Below are 20,295 nucleotides of genomic sequence, written 5' to 3'. Positions count from 1 at the left end.
ATATATGTGAAGTGCCTAGAATAGTGCCTGGCAGATAGTAAGCACATTTTGAGTGATATCTGTTATCATAGTCATTATTTAATCCTTACTAAGCACTTAGTGTTTGGATGCATATTCCATCCTGTTTGGTTTTTCTGACTGTTGACACTTAGGAAAGAAAACCTTTGTCATCATAGCTTTTTTGGAAAAGATTCTTACTTTGGGTTTTAGGATTTAAGATGACCACAAGACTAACTCATCTTTTGGGGGAAATATTTTCTATTCCTTTGTAGAATGATACATAAATGGTGCTGAAAGCTAGGAAGAGGCTAATTTAGCACCTGAATAATTCAATTCTTTTTTTCACTCTGCCATCCTCTTGGTGAGGTTTTGTCCTTGTGTTGGCACCATGACTGCTCATCTCCTGCCCTCATGTCCATGTTCCAGCAGGAAAGAGGAGGAAGGAGAAGGAAGGTCTAGCGCTATATCAGGAATATAAAGGCCTTCAAGAATCCCCAACAGGTTTTTGCTTACATAATTGGCCAGAATTGAAGAATGTGTCCTGTAGCTATGGGGGGTATAGAAAGGTGAGAATGTTTAATTGTAACCCAGGAACATGTTGAGTTCTACTAGCAAGGACAAAGGGATGCAATGGGTGTCTGCCGTGATTCCCTAGAAAAAGAATGGCTTTGTGCAGCCTTGTTTGTAATGGCAAAAAACTGTAAACACCTAAATGTTCATCAGGGGGAGAATGCACAAATAAATTGCTATTATATCCATACAATCAAGTACTATAGAGCAGTTATGGCCTGCATGTATCAATGTGGACAAATCTAAAAAATATAACATTTCAAATATAAAATTGCAGAAGGTTAAGTGTAATATAATATGGTTCCATTTCTATAAAGTTGACACACAGAAACACTTTCTATTGCTTATAATTACAAAATAAGGTAGTAAAAGTATAAAAATACAAATGAGAGTGATGGACACCATATCAAAAGGGAGGATGTGGGAAGGAATGTGACCAGGGAGGGATGTACAGTGAGCCTCACTTGTCATTTATAATCAAGGAAGGATCCAGAAGATTTTTGGGGCTTGATGCATATGACTTGTGGGGGGGGGGATCCTCTTTAAGAAAAAAGACTTTACAGTAAATCTGCCTCTAACTGGTCATTGTAAGAGTACATGTGATGTATCATGAAGTTATATCTGAAGATATGTGGGATGCTCTTTGTAGATAAATGATAAAAAACAGTCTCAGTCACAACAGGTAACATTTTTTTGAACCTTACTATATGCCAGGCACTGGGGTAAGCATTTGGCAGTTTTTTTTAATTGACTCCTCACATCCAGCTTATGATACAGATGCTGCTTATTTGCCTCATTTTATGGCCGAGGAAGCAGAGGCTCAGAGGGGTTAAGTCATTTGCCCAAGGCCACACAGCTAGTGCAGAGTCAGGGTTCAAGCCCATGGAGCAAAGCAGGACTTATTTACTTAATTAAGCATTCCATGTGCAGTGATCTCTTCACTGTCATGATTACATTCCTGTTATGTTCTCTTCAATAAAGACTTGTTATTTTTAATTAATTGAGAAAGGGCAATACAACTGGAAAATATTTTAAAATATAGTTTTATTTCTTCCCATCACATGGAGGTTATATGTGGAATTAGACAATGTGTTCTTTAGCACTACTTTTTTCATGGTAATTTATTTGATAAGTAGGCAAGAGCCATTTGTGATAAGTTAAATGTCTTTGATAAGTCTTTGATTTTTTTAAAAAAAGCTTTTCAAACCCTTTTTGCTTAATTTGTTGGCTGAGCTCATGCAAAGCTCCAGTCATAAATAATCAAGAATTCCGTCCTGTGACTTCTTGGTAAGAAAGCTTGATGAGGTTCTCCCTGTACGGCGTGCACAGAAAGCATTGTGAGGGCCCAGAACAAGGTGCTTACAGGTGGCCATTGGATCTGTTTCATGGTATCTGCTGAGGTTAGAACTGTCTGTGTGCCTGTGGCCATAAACATGTGGACATAACTTCCTCTGGATCGTGAATCAACCACTTCCACAGTGTGGGGAAGGGATGAAGGTGAGCCGTGTCTGAACTGGCCGTTCCTTGAAAGAGCTTGAGTTAAGAGCCAAACAAAGAAAACCTGAAAGGTTGCCTGGCTTTCTGTTGGTGTTTGGAGAAGGCAATTTGAGGAATGGTCTGCAAGGTCCCTAAGGGCTTGGCTGTGGCACCCCTCATCCAGACTGCTGAGGCCATGAAGGAGCTCAAGGCACCATCAGAGCCCCCAGACTTGCCCGTTGCTCCTGGAAGCCCCACAGCAAGGAAAGCACAGAAGTGAACTAAGGTTGAGCCAGTGTTGCTCTTGGCTGCTGGGAGGGAAAGAAAAAAAGCAGGATGACCGGGAAGAGAAAGAGCCAAGCCACATTCCTGGTTGTATTTAATGAGCATTAATATTTGTAAATATTGAACCGTATCTGATACCAAGGAATAGCCTTGCCAAATGATTGAGTGGAGGGCCTCTTTATGTTTGATTTCACCGGTTTGGTTTCTTTTGTGTGTGCAGAGAGTGTTTGGAACCTTTTCTTTTGTGTGGTTCTATGGGCTGAATAAAGAGGTGGTTGCTTTTCAGTTATCTCTATGCAGGAAGCCCTGGTGGCTGTAAAAACCTGACACTGGAAAGTGAATAGCAGTTTGTAATGTTACTGATTTGGCACAAATAACTTGAGAGCCTTAAAACCTGAACTATACACCATACCTTGTAGATTGAGGACAGCGAAGTTAAGTATCGTCTGCCTCATTCTGAAAATGAGGAAACAGGGGCCAGAAGAGCCTGCATGTGATGTTGCTTACAACTGTAGACACGTTCATAAGGATCATGCTTTTTTGAATTGTGAAAGTTTTACAAGTCCCTGCTGAAGCATCCCCCAGGAATTCTAGAGTTGGAATGTGGAGACCCTGGAGGAGTGAATATATAAAACCCTTCAGTTTTCCTCATAATTGCAGGTGAATGACAGACAGAAAGTTGGGTAAGGGCTGCAGAGTGAAGTTTAGAGCACTTACCCTTCATCTTCTCCTGCTGGGGGCCTCATTTTACTCCCAGGCTGTCTCTCTCTGTTGATCAGGGCAAAGGCATACACAGATGTGGAGGTGGAAAAAGACCCCGCAAACAGCTCCTCTGAATTCCTGTGACAACCTGCCCGGGGTAGCTCTCTGTGGAGTCAGCCCTGTTTATGAGAGGCTGCCAGACTATACTCTTGCCCAGGCCCTCTTGCTCAGACAAGCCCGTCGCTAAGCTGTCATAGGGCAGAGTTTGTTTTGGATGTCTCTTCCTGCCCACCTTTAGCTGTCCTCCTCTTGACAGCAGCCCCTTTCAAGAACTCAGAGCCCTTAGCCTGATCTCTGAGCCAGCTGTCTTCTGGGCCATGGACTGGGCAGAAGTGACCAAACATGGGCCTGTCCCCGTAGGAGCTCCCCATGCAGTGTGTGGGTGGACAGGCTAAAGTCTGAACTGAGAGTTGGAGGGCTATTGTGGCCATGGTCCATTCTGAAGCAGGTTGTTGGGGCCAGAAAGTCAGAGAGGGAGGCTTTTCAGAGGGTGACCTGCTCAGAGGGAACCATTGTAGGCCAGGGGGCTGTTTGGTGGCAGGGTCCTTCTGCAGGGCTGGAGGCCCCATGTGGGGATGTAGGTGTGGGGATCCCAGTAAATGGGTTGATGGGGAGGTGGGGTGTAGTGGCTAGAGCATCTCCCTAGCTGTGCTTGTTATCTTGGATTTTATTCTTTAAGAGATATGGAACCTTGCTGTCATAGCCCATTCAGGCTGCTGTCGCAAAATGCTACAAACTGGGTAGCTTATAAACAACAGAAATTTATTTCTCACAGTTCTGGAGGCTGGGAAGTCCAAGATCAAGGTGCCAGCACATTTGGCATCTGATGAGGACCTGTTTCCTGGTTCATAGATGGCACCTTCTCACCATGTCCTCACATCATGGAAAGGAAGGCAGCTTTCTGGAGCCTCCTTTATAAGTGCACTGATTCCCTTAGCCTAATCACCTCCCGAAGGCCCCACCTCCTAATGCCATCACTTTGGGGATTAGGTTTCAACATGTGAATTTTGGTGGGACACAAACATTCAGAACATAGCACTTTCCAAGATTGGAAATGGGATGTGGGGATGAGGAAGGAGTGATTATACCTGAGATTTTAAAGCTTCTGATTGGTTGCAGTGTGCAGGGTAAGCTACATTAGGGATCGGGTTGGGGAGGAGAGGGTTTGAAGCAAAGGGCATGTGGAAATAAGTGAGGATGGTCTCTGCAGACCCCCCCTGGGTTCCAGAGTGGGGTAGGGACAGATGGTGAGGCCATTCATTGAGACTCTCTTCCTTAATTGGCAAGCCCCAGTTTCTGGATCACAAAGTGGAGATTAGGGACAGTGATGAGGACTGGAGGAGACCTCTCAGCCTGCTCATGGAGGGTGACCCGTCACCTGCACTCCTTTCCCTCTCCTCTCCGTTGAAATCACCCAGCCTTGTGCTCCAGTGCCCCAGGGCCTTGTGCTTTGCTAACTCAGCTAATGAATTACTCCTCACGTGTGGGAGTTCCTGGTTGATGGGAATTAATGTTTTCTGGTCCTAGTAACCTATTTCCATTTTAAACAGAGGTCCTCAGTACCTGGACTAAAGGAGTCCTCAGCCCTGACTTTCATCAGAATTTTACCATAAAACCTTTAAATGTTCAATTTTAGATTCAACTTGTATATTTTTAGGTTTCTCTCTGTTGGGGTCTCAACATAAGACCAGGTTTAAAAAAAAAAAAAATCTCGGCTGAGAAATTTTACTCTCGTTTGCCCCCTAGTGGTGGACTCTTGAACACGTCCTTGAATCCCACTGTTTTTTTGTTTTGTTTTTATTGAAACATAGTTGATAGCACTTATCTGTGGGGTACAGAGTTGAATAGGGTTCTAGCACTTTGGGATTCATTGAGTCAAAAAATAATTATTGCATGTCTCCTATGAGCAAGGTGCCACAAAGATCCTCACTGCTTATGATGGTCATTCAGTCAGTTCCTGAAGGATCATCAAGGCATATTATGTAAGTTAAAATGAATTTTGTCTGGAAGATTTTATTTTTATTTGTTAGCATTTCATGTTACTCTTTGACATAGTGAATATCCTGAGGTATTACAAACTCCGGGATTAGAATTGATGCCGTGCGCACCAGCCGTCATTCCTGCTACGTCTCTTATTTTCTTCTATCATTCTGGATTCAGGGGAGTGTGGAAAGTATTTAAAGTGTACTGTGCGTTGCTGCAGGTCTAATGAGGAAAATATCAAAAGATTACCTGTCCACATTAGTACTAGTGTTTTGAGACAATTAAGGCATGTGATAGTGGCAAAATATGAACTCTTCAGTGAGGGGGTGATGGAATGAGCTGGGCTGCTGAAGCTCTTTTCCTTTTCTGGAAAATAATTTTAGAAAAATGTTCATATTCTCCACAAAGTAGCCTCTTTTGAAAAAACCAAACAGGCTCAAAAAATGGATGTAAGTTCTCTGTAAGGTATTATTTTAATGCTTGGGATGGTTCTGTCAGTGCCCAGCACAGTCCCTGACTTACATAGCACTCCAGAAAGAGCTCCTGCTGGCTTCTGTCACTAGAGCTTCTGTAGTCCCACCTTGCCTTCTTGCCATGCTTTTGCTCATTTGTTGGTTTTGGCTTTACATTTTTATATGGAAATTTTACTCAAGTTTCACATGGGGTTGTATTGTTTACTTGACAAAGCTTTGTGAGATTTTAAAAAATATATCTGATAATCATAACACCTAAGAAAATAACACGTTTATTTTGTTTTATAATCTATAGTGTGCTTTTCTCCATGATCACTGAGCCTTTTAATGAGCTGAATATTTCCCATTCTGGGTGAGGAAACTGAGCCTCAGGAAGGTTAAGCAACTTGTCCAAAGTCACATAGTTGAGTGTTGGCCTCTGGCTGGGGTCTTCTTTCTGCCCCCATGGCTAGTGTTCTTTATGCCATGAGAGAGAGCAAAAACCCCTGTTCAAATCTGGAAGCAGGAGTTGAGTTAGGCCGAGAGAATCAGGAGGCTGATGTAAGACTTCAGTGTAGAGCGATGTTTTGAGTGGAAATTACCATCCCATTGTATGGTTTAAAAAGCTTCCTTGAGCAGGTGTTTATGCCATGTTGACTCGGTGCACAAACAGACTGTGAAGCTGCACCAAGCCACAGACTGCACTGGGGCTGACACTGAGCAACATGTTGATGCCCAAGGATTGTAATTCTCCTCCGTGCTACATGCTGAGGCTGGCACCTGGGAGTGTAGTCCGGTGAAGAGATGTCTTGTCCAGTGCAGAGGTGTCCTTCTCTCCGGAATTAGGACTTTGCCAACTGTCTTTTATCTGGCCCCTCCACCAGAGACTAGAGAAGGGTGACAAGGAGTTACAGCCACATGATCTGGGGAACATATTTCTTCTCCCACCCTGTGAAGCCAGTTCTAAATTCTTAGGACACATCCATTGTATGTGGCTGGGTCAGACAGGAGGGACTTGGCTTGACAATAATGTCATGATGTTGGTACATCAGGTACCGGTAGAAAGGCCTCAATCACAAATACTGGAGGTCTCATGACCTTCTTTCTGGTTCTCCAGTGTGCCATACTCCTTACCACAGGACGTTTGCATGTGCTGTCACCCCTCCCTGGAATGCCTTCCCCCCAAATCATTCTTCAGACTTCACAGATCTCATACAAAGTTTTCTTTTTCTCTGACTCTTATACAAATATATGGTTAGCCTGGATAAAATATTTATTTAACTTATTAGTGAGAGAACTGGCAGAATGAAGATGACATAGCTGGTTCTAAGGAGCACATACACATACACACACACACAAATACACACATAAATGTGATCTTTACATTTATGTGTGTGTATATATATATATAGTTATCGGAAAATATTATGGAGAAAAGAATGCTGAAATAAGATTGCAAACTTAGACATAAAACTAGTCAATGTTCTATAGAAAAATAACACTTCAGCCTTTGAGATCATACCTGACAGAAATTTTTTGCAACTTATCAGTCTGTTACAAGTTATCATCCTAACTTCACAACGTCTGGGCCCTAATCAAAAGGAAATAGTAAATTAAACAAAATTACCTTCCCTATTAGCAGACTTTGAAAAGTGATGCTTTATTTCCTAGTTTTGGGTAGTTTTTAAAAACTGTATTATGTCCTGAGTGGCTAGCACAGTGCGTGGCACAAAGGAGGAACTAGTGACTATTCTTGAATGAATGAACAAACAGGGAGAAGGTTGGATCCTCAGGCTTGCGAGTAGCCAGTGTGTTAATACAGGGAAAGCTTTCCATTAGGAAGCTGAGCCTCACCAGCATGCTGGAGGATTTTGGGGTCAGAAGGCCAGCTGTGTGCAGTCTGAGAGGGACTAGGATAGTAGGGCAGTTACCAAACAGGGTTTGGGGCAATAAAAGACATGTCAGGAATCCAGCAGTGAGAATTAGGTTATCAAGCAGGAACTGAGTCTTAGGAACAAGGGAGAACTCTGTGATTAGGACACAGGGAAGGGAAGGAAAGGAACTGTTATTCTTGGCGTCACCCCCAGTGTGCAATTGTGCAAAGCTTAGTCCACACCACCCATTGCACGCTTACCCTCACCTGACCCGTTAGGTAGTGTTATGTTGCCTCCTACAGAGGCGGAGAGTTTCACAGAAAGAGCATGGGCTGTGGAGCCAGACGCCCTTGGGACTGAATTTAAGCTCTGCTACTCAGGACCTGTGTTACCCACCCTGTCTCAGCCTCAGTTTCCTTATCTATAAAATTAGAACGTTATCTAAGCAAATACCAAAGCCCGCAAATATTCCAGACTTAGTGTTTTGTTGCATTCAGAGATTTGAACTTCATCAGCCAACAATAAAAGTAGGTCTGCTTCTTATTTGTGTCTCTCAAATAGTCAAGGGGGTCCATTTTATACCCAGGAGCAACCCTTCTGAGGAACTGCTCTCTCCTCCCTGTTCCTTTTTCAGTCTCCAACGCACCCTCCCTTTCCTCCCTCCCCTGGACTCCACTGAAATTCTCCTTCCATTCACTCTGCCCCAGAGGACTTTTCTCCCCCACCCCTGTATTCTCTTTTCTCTCTCTATCCCTGTTGCTCTCTCCTCTAATTAACTCAGCTTGCAGAATGGAGATTGATGAACTGACTGCATAATGGAAGGAAGAAGATGGTGATGGGGGCAAAGTCCTCCCTTAGCCAGTGGACCAGAAGTTGGGTAGGCTCATATTTTAAATAACTCCTGCCCTTGATTCAGGGGGAAGATTGGCTCCTGCATAGTCTCATAACTTGGTCATGAGGATTCCTTTGAAGGTTCCAGCAGTTGGTGGACCTTCAGTAAATGGCAGCTCCCACTGTTGTTCCAGAGAAGGAGGCTCAAGTTCATGATGGGGACCTTCATGCAGCTGGGAAGTGATGAGTGGGGTTTGCACCTCAGCTGGGTTGGCTCCTGTGCATAAAGTTAGACTGAGCACGAAGCCAGGAAGTGTGGAACTCACCGATGAGGTCAGCGTTGTTCCTGGGCAGTGGGGTGGGAATGGCGCTGGGGCTGGAGACCGAGGTCCTGGAGGGCCCAGCTGTGGGGAGCAGTCTTGCGGGAAGCCAAACAAGCTGTGCTCTGGTCCTGAGGTGGGGGATTCCAGAGCAGGCCATCCAGGGTCGGCTGGGTTTGATCCAGAACCAACCCGTCTTCTGGCACCTGGGCACAGACCCACTGGGGTTTTCTGGAAAGAAGCAGCAGCTTTGGCTCAGAGTGGGTTTGTCTGTGAAGTTTAGAGTCTGGGCAAGAGGACAGCCTCTTAAAACAGAAATAGGACACTGCTGTGGGCCACCTGTGGACACTTGGCCAAGTTCCCCAAGTTGCTCAGATTCTCTGAGGCGGAGCTCATGCTACAGCACCCACAGAGCCACTTTTAAGTGACTTTCAAGTGCACCAGCAAGAAGAGCATAAGGGAGCAGTGGAATGAAATGCTCTTTGACCTTGTTCTTTCTTTCAGCTCTTCTCTTTTTAGGAACGGAAGCCTTTTTTATTTTCAGTTCAGATTAGTTAAGAGAAAAAAAAAGAAAATAAAAGAGCTAAAGAGGGTATTTGAATTTTCTTCAAGGCTCAGTTTTCAAGCAGAACTGGAGCCCTCCTGGAGAGGGGCCAAAGTCATCCGCTGACGTTTTCTAATGTCAGCCAGCAGAGGGCACTCGTCACTCATGTTTGGTGTCATCTCTCCTTGGACCCGTTCTCTGTGGCTGCAGGAACCCTTCTCTCTCCTGCTCCCAGCCCTGGAAGAGATTCACTCCCAGCTCTTTCTAATTTAACTTGAGTCCTCAAGGAGGGGAACTTCCCCTTTGAGAGTTGCAATGTCTGTGCTATTATTTCAACATCTGCATCTGCTGTTGTCTGAGCATGAAAGCCCTAGAAAAGTCATAAGGGAGATGCATTCTCCAAGGTTCTTAGAGCACAAAGTTCAGACAGAAATGAGGCCAGATGGGCACATACTGTTGCATAAACACCAATTAATTAGTACTGAGCTCCAGATGAGCTTGGCCTGTCAGACTCATAAGCTTCACACATCCATGGTCCAGGCCCTGCCTCCCCTTGTTACATAAATGAAAGAAAGAGACTACTGCAGAAACCAGAGCATTCACTGACCAGTCCTAGGAGGGAACAACATTGGGACCTGCAGGGCACCGCACTTCCTATGGGGACATTTTAATTCCTTCCAGAGGATTCTTCCCCCCACCACCCAACATACTTTTAATCCTATTGATTCTATTAATAACAATGATAGGCAACATTTATTGTGCTCTTACCACGTGCTGGGCACTGTGCTAAGTGCTTTTTATGAACGTCAGCTTATTTAACCCTCTTCAAATCCTAAGAGGTGGGAACTGCTGGAACTTCTGAGGTTTTGTGAGGGTCAGACACTTGCTAAGGGTCACTTAGCTGGTGAGGAAGGATCCAGATTTGACTGTGCTGAGGTGCTGCCCTACCTGTCCATCACCCATTTGCTGAGTCCTGATTATGCGCTGGATACTGTGCAGTGAACGGTGATGCAGACACAAGACTGTGCGCCTCTGGCTAGTCCTAGTTTTGAATGTGTTGTTGTTCAAATACTTGAAAATTAAAAGGAAGGAAGGGAGGGAAAAAGGAAGGAAGGAAAGAAAGAAGGGAGGGAGCCCTCAGAGAGCATATATTGAAGTGGGAGCTCTAAGCAGTCCCACATTCCCGGGAAGGTCTCTCACTCAGTGGCCCCCAGGATGGAGGTGTAGGGCTGTGGGGAGGTGAGTGGGTCTGGCCCCTTCCCTTCCTTCCCTTCACCTATAGTAACTGCTTCTACCAGGCTTATGTCTTTTGTGTAGGATTGGGTTTGACAGGAGGGCATGCCCAGGAGCGTTATACACCCCATGTCCCAGAGTCCCTCTCATCTTCCCTCTCTCTTTCCAGTAGCTCCTTCTCTGCTGCCTGCAGATTTGGCCAAGTGCCTCTTGCACCAAGCGCCTCCTTCCCCAGCTCCTGCTAAACCTTTCTGTTGCCAGCAGCTCAGCTCAACACCTGTATGGTGGGGAGATGAAGGGGGGGCCCCAGAGTCCAAGCTCGGCCCTCCCCCTTCCTTGCACGTTATTTATTCTCTTTGTGCCCCAGATTCCTCATCTGTGAGATGGGGACGTTCACAGAATCTGCATAAAGTTGTTGTGTGGGTTATGTGAGGCGATGGCTCACCCAAACCATTTTAAATGTCTCCTGGCTTGCAGAAAGGATTCACTGTCCATGGGCCATTAGTGTTAGTTATTATTAAGATTCTGACTACCACCAGCATTCTGTTTTTCTCTTTCATTCTCTTTCAGAATTCTCACGAGAGGTCATCCTCTCTTCGGCCTCCCCTTCTTCCCCACCCACTCGCTCCTCCCCAGCCAACTGCTACCGCCACTACTGCCTCCCCAGGTTGTCCGCCATCTCCTGATAGAAAAGGCCATCAGGGAGGACTTTGTGCAGTCTTCATCGTGGGCTCCTCTTTCACAGTTTTGGGCCCTAGCCCCACCCCTACTGGGCACTCAATTTCTGCCCATTTGCTGGCCTTTTCTCCCTCTCTGCCCTGAGTTGTACCCATCCCAAGGCTGTGGCTCCTGGCCTCTTCCATCACTGTGGGTCCTTGCCTTTGGCCAGCCTAGCCATGCCAGGACATTCGCTTTGACCTCAGCTGCAAATCCCAGTTCTCTACCGTTTGCAGGACCTTTCTGTCTGCACCTCCCAGGGACCCCCAGACTTGGTATGTGTTAAACCAAACCCCAGATGCTTGCCCAAAGCCAGTCTTACCTTCTGATTCCCGAATGGCACTCCATTTTCTGAGCCAACAACCTGGAGCCAGCATCTTCTTTGAGGAACTTTGTTGGCCATTTTGCAAATGAGCAACTTCAGAGGGAGGCTGAGTGGAGGAGCTTGTATCGGTCTCAGCGTTCTCAGCGTTCTCACTTCAAGACACAGCCAGGAAGGGGGTCATTTGACTCCTGGTTCATTTTTCCTTCTCAAGCTAGAAATGGGTTCTAGAAAGTTGGTGACTACTTTATCAGGGCATGTAGAAGGCAATTGGTCTACTGTTATTTTCTGTGACCTTGACCCTGAGTGATGAGATTCCTTCAAGGGGAAGACAGTAGAAAGGAATAAACCACCGGTCCACACAACAACACAGATGAACCTCAGTGCATCATACTGAGTGAGAGAAGTCAGATGTAAAAGACTACGTACTGTATCCTTCCATTCGCATGACAGTCTGGAAGAGGCAAAATTATAGGAACAGAAAACAGATCAATAGTTGCCAGGAACTGGGTAGGGAAGAGGTTTGTCTACAAAGGGCAGCGTGAGGGACCTCCTGGATGGAGCAGTTCTGTGTCCCGATTGTGGTGGTAGTTATACACCTGTAAGTGTTAGTCCAAACTCAGATCCGTAAACCCAAAGAGCGAAATTTATCTTACGTAAAAGTGTATTAATGAAGTGTATGTAAAAGCGGATTAATGAAATAAAATACAACACAGGCTGCCAGGAAGGGAGAAAGAACATGCTGTCATCACCCACCAGCCGGCTAGTCTCATATCCAGTTTTACAGATGTGGAAACTGAGGCTCAGGAACCTGGGCAATGGTGGAGAGCAGATTTCCTTCTCTTCCCTTCCCTCTCTCCCCGTCGGGTCCTCCAGGCCCTGGGTGTGGGGCTAGAAGCTGAGGATAGAGTTCTGGAGAGGGTGGATTGGCTCCTGCTCTCACAGAGCTCTCACTCCAGAAGGAGGACAGGGGCAGACACGGGAAGTCCAAGAGAGTGAGGAAGGGGTCAGGCAGCTGTGGGGCTGCAGCAGGGTTGGGAAAGAGCTTCCTCAAGGTGGTGGTTGAGCTGAGGCCTGAGGATGTGTGGGAGCTGAGGGGTGCCCCACGTGTGTGAGGCCCCTGTGATGGGGTTGTGGGGAGAAGGAGCTGGTGAGGGGTGAGCTGCAGTTGGGCGGGGGGGAGTTGGGGGTTGGGGGCAACAGGCATTTTTAAGCAATTGAGAATTCAGTCTGAGGGCACTGGGAACCCTTTGCAGGTGGAAGCAGGGCAAACCCCAGATCTGTCCATCTCCAAAGGCCAGGCTTGGTCTCTGCACCACACTTCCTGACTCGCTGCTGGGGCCTTTAGGGTGCTGGAGATGCGTGTGTGTGTGTGTGTGTGTGTGTGTGTGTGTGTGTGTGTGTGTGTGTGTGTGTGTGTGTGTGTGTGTGTGTGTGTGTGTGTGTGTGTGTGTCTTTCACATTTAATCCCCTCTGTTGGTGACTCATGCACCCTCCTACACTCTAGCGCCCCAATACCATCTGTTCAGTTGTGTCTGGCGGAGCCCAGGGGCATTTGTAACTGCACAGTACTTAGCAGCTGATGCTCTCCTGAGCCCATTTTGGGAAAACAGAAATAACATTCTGTGACCAGTCCTGTTCTGAGTCTTTGAGTTGGGCCTTCTCTGGGAGCCCAGCAGCCGCAGCACGATGTAGTGGCACCTCTGGCCTGAGTGTTCCCAGTGAGCTCCTGGCCAGCAGCATCATGCCACATCTGCCGTTAAGTCCCCTTGCACACCTTGTCACCATCTGTGGTGATCTTGTTCATTTACTTGATTATGTTCTGGGGTCTGCGCCCTCCCCTCCCCGGTTTGTAAGACCCAGGTACGTGTAGGGTTCACTCTCCTGTGGGGCCTGGTCCCTGGGAGGTGCTTGGTCAACGTATGTGAAGTGCAGGAGGGGACAGGGGAGGGCCGCAAACTCTTCCCAGCTCTGCTGCCCACCTGTACGTCTGTGGTGCATGCCTGGAGACCAGCCAAGGAGACAGAGACCCGTTATTGGCCTGGGCACCAGAGGGCCACACCCTGTGGCACTGCTCCTGTGATTGCCCCGTGTGCCAGGACAAGAACCGAGAAGTAGTGCTTTTCAAAGTGCCTGTCTATCTTCACTTAAAATCATGTATTCGTATTAGAAGATTTCCTTTTGTTTCTTTGGAAGCATTCATAGTCCAGGGCTGAAAAAACTATCATCCTTTGCTCCAAAAGAAATATAACGTCCCATAACATTTTGGATTTCTGGACCTGGAAGGTGAACTGATATTGCTTCTGTTGATAACAGGTAGCAGGGGTATTGGTCATTATGGGGCCACTGAGGAGTGTGGGAGGATCACTTTCCACTGTCCAAGGCCAGGCTCCCTGTTTTCCTCCCTCTCAAGTCCACTCCAACAGCCAAACTAACCCGAAATATTATCCTTTCCTCTGAGGGCACTTGGTGTTTCAGAATCTATAAAAGTCTAGGGGGAGAATATTCACTTGATTATAGTTTCATGCTGGCAGTTAAAAATGAACTTCATAAAACAGACTTGTAGTCCATTTGGAAAATGCATAGAGATTAAAAACAGTTCTACCACATTCAATACCATAGTGTTTTTCTTATCTTTTATTTTAAGCTGTTAATTTATTCACTATGTAAGTTTATATCCTACTTTTTAACTCAATATTTTAATGTAATTTTTTCCTCACAACATTAGCAAATTAGGAGTCAAGTTTAAGGGGCTCACCCCCTCCCTCCCTGCCCTGTAACATATGCACTCACCCGTTGTCTGTCCACTCACTGAACAGCCATCTCTCATGGGCTGAAGGCCTCTTCTGTGAGGACCTGGGCTGGGTTCTAGGAAAACAGCTATCAACGAGACAGGCAGGGTTCCTGCCCTCAGGGAGTTCCTATTGTATAGTGGCCCAAGAGTGGGGACACACACAGAGGAAAGTAGCAGGCTGGGAGTTTTCTGGGTGATGGGCGTGGCGCTGCAGCCACTGTGTGGGTTTGACCTCCAAGCTCAGGTGGCCAGTACAGTGGTGGTTGAGTCTCTTGTGCTGTTGTGTGTCTATGAAGCCTACTTACGTCGGGAGACTGGATTTAAATGCTAGGTTTGGAATTTCCCTACAGAAAGGTGCCCCATGGATCACCAACTCCAAATGTGACAGGGACCAGGAAGGTACCTAAAATGAGTGGCCAGGGCAGTGCAGGGGCCACGAGGAGGGTGAAGTGGTCGGTGGGGCAGAGACCCCAAGAGCCCACACCCCACCTGAAAGGGGGCAGCTGTTACTCAACTCCAGCTGATCTCATGTAAGAATGTAGGTCCCTGGCGACTAGATTTTCCAAACATTTAACTGAAGCTAGGTAACTGGTTCCTAAATGAAATCCAGCTTTTTAAATGCTGGAAGCTACCTCAAAAATACATACATACATACACACACCTTGTAGGTCATATAAAATATATCAGCAGTCTTCCCATTCTGACTTGTACTCAAAATTTAACTTATAGGTTAAATTATTATGATTTTTCATTGCTTACTTGTTACATTTTCATTTTGATTGCTTTTGTAATGAGGAGACATTATTTATCTACAACCAGGAGAAAAAGCAGGAAGAATCTTTATAACCCTACTTGCCTTTTAATTCTTGCTGATGCTGCCTGGACAGGTGGGGGCTAACCAGGTTGTCTCAACTGTGGGGACAGCCGTTAGAGCATTAGCTCCAGGAAGTCAGAAGAGGACTCATATCAGAAACAGGAAAAGGACAGTCAGAGGGTTCTGCAGGCCAGGTCCCAGGTGAGGCAGTGGCAGGTGGGGACCTGGGAGCACTCTGTGCACTCACTCATTCCATCATCCCCTCCCTCATTCACTCATTCATCATGTGTATACCGAACACCTACAGGTGCTGAGAACAGATCTGGGCCACAGGGATACAGCAGTGAACAAAGTAGACAAAAATCTCCACCCTTATGGGGTTCAGGTTGGGGGAATCCAACAGGAAACAATAAGTAAGAGTTAGGTAGCTCTGATGTTGATAAACACCATGGAAAACAGATAGGGGCAGTGGATAGGGAGGCTGTGGAGGGCTGCAGTTTCCAACAGTGTGTTCTGGGAGAATCGCACTGAGAAGAGACTTGAAGGAGGGGTCTCACGCTGTTACACATGTAGTAAGTGCTTACTGTGTGTCAGGCACTGTGCTAGGCACTGTGGACAGTCTCCTGGGAACATTCTCATTTTGTTGCTTGCTTGCTTTAACAAATCTTCACAAAGAAACAAACAATTCTTTTGGTTGCATGTGACAGAAATAGAATGCACACTTGCTTAATTTTTTTTTTTTTAAGCACTTCACTTTTTATCACTGGCAAATCTAGTGATAGTTCTGCTTTCAGGAGTGGCTGGATCCAAGTAGCTAATGCATGTCACCAGGAATCTGTCTCTTTCTAGGTCTCTTGCTCTACTTTTCCCAGATTAGCTTTCTCTTCAGGTAGGCTTTCTGCACAAGATGCCCTACACAGCTCCAAGTTTGCACCCCAGTGGTTTGACTACTGTACCAGAAGGACTACATATCATTTCTTTAATTCCAACAAAAGTTGAGTATCACTCTCATTGGCCAGGCCCGTTCACATGCCCATTTCTGGAGCCTAGGGTTGGCCCTTCCTGAACCACAGGGTCTGACAGCAGAAGAAGGGGCATCCTCCAACAGAAAATCAGGTGCTGTTGGCAGAAGATAGAGTACTAAATGTTGGGCAGTGAGAATCAGCAGATGTCCACCCCAGCAACGCTTGCAACAAGAATGCAGGAAAGGCTGAAAAGAGCCTGCAAACAGAGACCTTCAATGTCACAACCTGTTACCAGCAGACCATGTGACTTTGACCAGCTCTGAAATTTCCATTCTCTAAATGAGGGTGGTAGGCTAGCTGGTTCTTTGAGGATCCTTCCAGTTTGTGTTTTAGACACATTATCTGAAAACAGACATGATTTAATTAAATTACCAGGTTTGAAACAATACAGGATTATGAATCCTGGTGAAACACATGGGTAGTAGGTTTTTTTTTGTTGTTTTTTTTTTTCTTCTTCTTCAACGACTAGCTCTTTTGGTGAATTGCTGAGAAAGCTGTGAGAGGCAGAGTCCTGCCTCTGCTCAGGCTATGTGGCAGTTTCCTGGCAGCACCCATCTGCAGTTCTGCCCATATGGTGCACTGAAGCTTTGCAAACTTTTCACTCTGGTAATGGGGAGTGAATTTCACTGCCACAGATTTCATGCTCCAAAGACCAGAATGGCACATTAAGGAAGATTTGCCCTAGCTTCATCTCCCAGCATGAACTTGTGAGCAGGCTGTAGTTTAAACAGCACATGACTATCAACAGTTGTAGGGAAAACCAGCCACGTGGACGTCAGCATGTGCTTCCAAGACAGCGATTATCAGGCCAGAATTTTGTTTTAATGGTCATGTCTCATTTTGACAGTTAAACACACATGAATGTATTTCCCAGGGAAGATAGGGATGGCGGGGATTGCTCCTTGGTGACCATGCTGATGTGACTTACCCACCCGTTCTGTTAGTCAGATGTCTGCAGGGGCCAGCATTCATGCCATGTGAGGGAAGGCTCGGGAGTGAGTCAGCTCAAAGCTAGAAAACCATACATGACCCTCTGCAGGAAGTACTGGCAGGCATACAGTTTCACAAGCAAACAGCCATGGGCTATGTGAGTATTGGGTGGGCAGTGCAGTGCAGTGGGCAGAGCCCTGGAGCCTACCTGATGTGACTAGAAGTCTGGCAGCATTGCTGCTTCCTGGCTGTGCAACCTGGGACAAGTTACTTGAGCTCTCTGCACCTCAGTTTCCTCATCTGTAAATCTGAACAGTAATAGCACCTGCTCATAGGGTGTTGTCACGATTAAGTAGAAAAACACGTATCAGGTTCTTGTCAGCCAGAACAATGACTACTCTTGTCAGTAGTGGTGTTGGTCCAATGCAGCCGTGGATGACTAGGAGACAGAAGGGTATAATATTCGTAACAGCTAACATACACGTTGTCGTGACAGGCTCATAGTTTTTATGTGACAGATGCTGTTCTTAACTCCTTCAAGTACATTAACTCAGGTAGATAATAGATCATTCTATTAACCCAGGTGAAGAGTTAAGTAACCTGCCCAAAACCGCACAGCTGGTGAGTGGTGGATACAGGATTGAAAACCAGGTAGCTGGCTCTAGAGTCCTTGTTCTTAACCACTACTCTATATGGTCTTGCTAAAATAGTGAGAACTACACAGAGAGCTTCCTATTGGTCAGGAAATGTTCTAAGCATTTACTATACATTGAGTCATTTAACCCTCACAACAACCAAACCCTCTGAGGTGGGTACTATTACTCTCCCCATTTTACAGATGAAGAAACTGAGGCACCTAGAAAGGGCTGAGAACGTGAAAGGAGCTCACATCCTCATTGGCTAGGTGGTTTATGACAGGGAAGCTGACCTCTGTGAGCCTCAGGGTTGCCACTGGGTGACAGGGGACCTGAGATAACACACAGGTGCAGTCCTTGTGTGGAGCAGACCTCTGGAAGGGTGCTATTTTATTATTAGTGAGAGGCTTTGTTCCTGGATCTGTGCCTTACCTCTAGTCACTTCTGGCAGCTGGAACAGGGCTGAGAACTCTTGGGAAGGTGTGGCTTCTTGGGGGAAGAGGTCTTTGGGGAGATGCCTTGCCCTCAGCTTAAGGCCATCAGGGCCCAGCTTGGCCCCACCACGGATGCTGTATCTGGCCTTGATGGTGGCAGTTCTGACACCCAAGAAGACAAATGTACTGTGAACCCATCCCAGCCACTTGGGGGCAAACTGTTTAATAGGTCTGGGTCTCAGTTTACTCAGCTGCAAAACGGGGCGAGTGTGAGGTGAAAGCATGTGATTAAAAGCACCAAATCCAGATAATTCCATATTTTCACAATGTGGAATAACCAATTCTTCTTGCCACTGCTGTACTTACGAACACGTAGAACTTTGAAAGGGGCTTTCTCAGTAGCAGATCCCTGTTGTTGGTGATTCTCCCTCCACAACTACACCGGAAGTGGTATCCTTGACACAAAGTCCGTGTTCTTGGTTAATTTGTAAAATTAGTAAGGGCGAAAATTATTGTAAGGGTGAAATTCTGGGTCATTTTAATGCTCTTGGAAAATGCTGCCCGAAATATCATTTTAATTTACACATTGTGAAGCAAAGTTCCTGTTTCTCTACATTCTTGCCCACATTCAGTATTACCATATAAAAATTACTAATTTGAAAGGTAAATGCACTATCTTATTTAAATTTCCATTTTGCTAGTTATGAGGGAGAGTGAGTATTTTTCATTTGTTTATTGGTTGTTTGGGTTTCTTCTTTTGTGAACTGTTATGGCAGAACATTTCAGCTTTCTTTTTTAAAAAAACTAGCATTTTCTGATTACAAAACTAATGTATGCATGTCATGAAGTTTCAGACAGTGCAGGAATGTGTAACATGACAAGTGCAGGTGCCCTGGATCAATCCTAACCTGAGAAGTCATGGCTGACAGGATGGAAATTATTTTCCAGAATCTTCTGGAAATTTTTGAATGCTGTTCATTTGGCCTTAAAGGCTTCTGAAGGTTCATTCATTGCTTTAGTATCTTAAAAGGTGTTTTACTTAGTGGTATTTTTGTCAAAGAAAAATAGTAGGTTTATTTCAATAAATCCATCTTTTCAGAGAAGTCATGTGGCCTAGTGGGCAGGGACTGAATTTGGGGTCCACATTGCTATCGCATCTCCCTGTGCTCAGCTGTGCTCAGCTGTGTGGATTGTGTGATCTGTTGGCCTTGTCCAGCTCTGTGCTATTTACAGGAATCCTTTCTGTTTTTAATGTCAGTTCTCTGAGCTGGAAGGGCAGTGGCAAGGGGACAAGGGGCTCCTGCCCTTCTTGTCAGCAGCAGCACCATTGCCATGGTGATAATAACAGAGAATAGTCAGCATTTACTCTGTGTGTCCTTTACATCCCTGGGCTACTTAAACCTCACAACAACTCTATAAAGTGGAAAACCTAATATTATCCCAATTTTTCATATTCTAAGACATGGATTCTTAAAGGCCAGGCCATTTGCTTAAGGTCACCAGCTAGCAAGTTCCAGAGCTGGAACTCCACCCCAGCCCTGTCAGGCATTGAGGCCCCTTGAGGTGTTAGCCACCTGCTCTGCAGATCTGCATCTCTGCATGGCTCTCCATGAGCCTCACCTCCCTGTTGCCCTTCATACCTATTGGCCTGTTCCAAATGCATCCAGGGAACTGGGAACCCCCAGTCAGTTCCCAGTTTTGTAAAGACTTGAACAAGTTGGTGGCAGGTAAAAGGATGAGTTTCTGCGAGGGCTGCAACCCTGAATGGGGATCCCACATGGAAGAGCATCTTTGCCTGGGTGACAGGGGGTGGTTGCCATGGCAGCAGCTATGGCATGCTGATGCAAGCACTGGCCCTTTTCCCGCTGGAGCCCAGCTGGTGAGCTGGAGTCTGCGAGGGGCCCAGGAGAGTGAGGCTTGTTCTGCCCTGTGCTTTAGATGGACCATGTTTGATAGAAATGGTTGGTAAGTGGCACATAACTGATCAACATAACACAGTCCATTTCTCTCTCCCCAGCTTATGGCTCCTGTGGATTAGGTGGCCAGAAAAGTCCTTATGCAACTTGGTGGAGCTCAGGGACTACGAGCAGGAATCCTGTACTCGGGCTGCCTAGCCCTATCCCTTCGTATCTGCAAGGTCTTTCCAAGACTTTGCCCTCAGTGCCACAGCCCTAATTCCACAGGGGACTGAGTTAATCTGCATAAAAAGCACAGCACGAATATAAGCACAGTATTATTATTATTATGAAAAAAGTAATAATAGTATGCTCTCTTACTCAGAAGGATCTCATACT

The 20,295-nt window shown here is 45.9% G+C and overlaps 1 protein-coding gene across 1 annotated transcript in view; it reads right to left on the bottom strand.

Moving 5' to 3' along the window:
* The window catches only part of SPATA12 (spermatogenesis associated 12), a 74,333-nt gene extending 54,669 nt beyond the window's left edge, over window positions 1–19,664 (bottom strand). The window contains 3 exon segments of the mRNA XM_063113406.1: window positions 8,560–8,637; window positions 18,000–18,163; window positions 19,642–19,664. Of these exon segments, the coding sequence (XP_062969476.1) occupies window positions 8,560–8,637; window positions 18,000–18,163; window positions 19,642–19,664 (265 nt within the window).
* Between the last annotated feature and the right edge of the window lie 631 nt (window positions 19,665–20,295).

The sequence above is a fragment of the Cynocephalus volans genome, chromosome 11 (genome assembly GCF_027409185.1).
Source record: "Cynocephalus volans isolate mCynVol1 chromosome 11, mCynVol1.pri, whole genome shotgun sequence".
Taxonomy (NCBI): Eukaryota; Metazoa; Chordata; class Mammalia; order Dermoptera; family Cynocephalidae; genus Cynocephalus; species Cynocephalus volans.
This window is presented reverse-complemented; position numbering and strand designations above follow the sequence as displayed.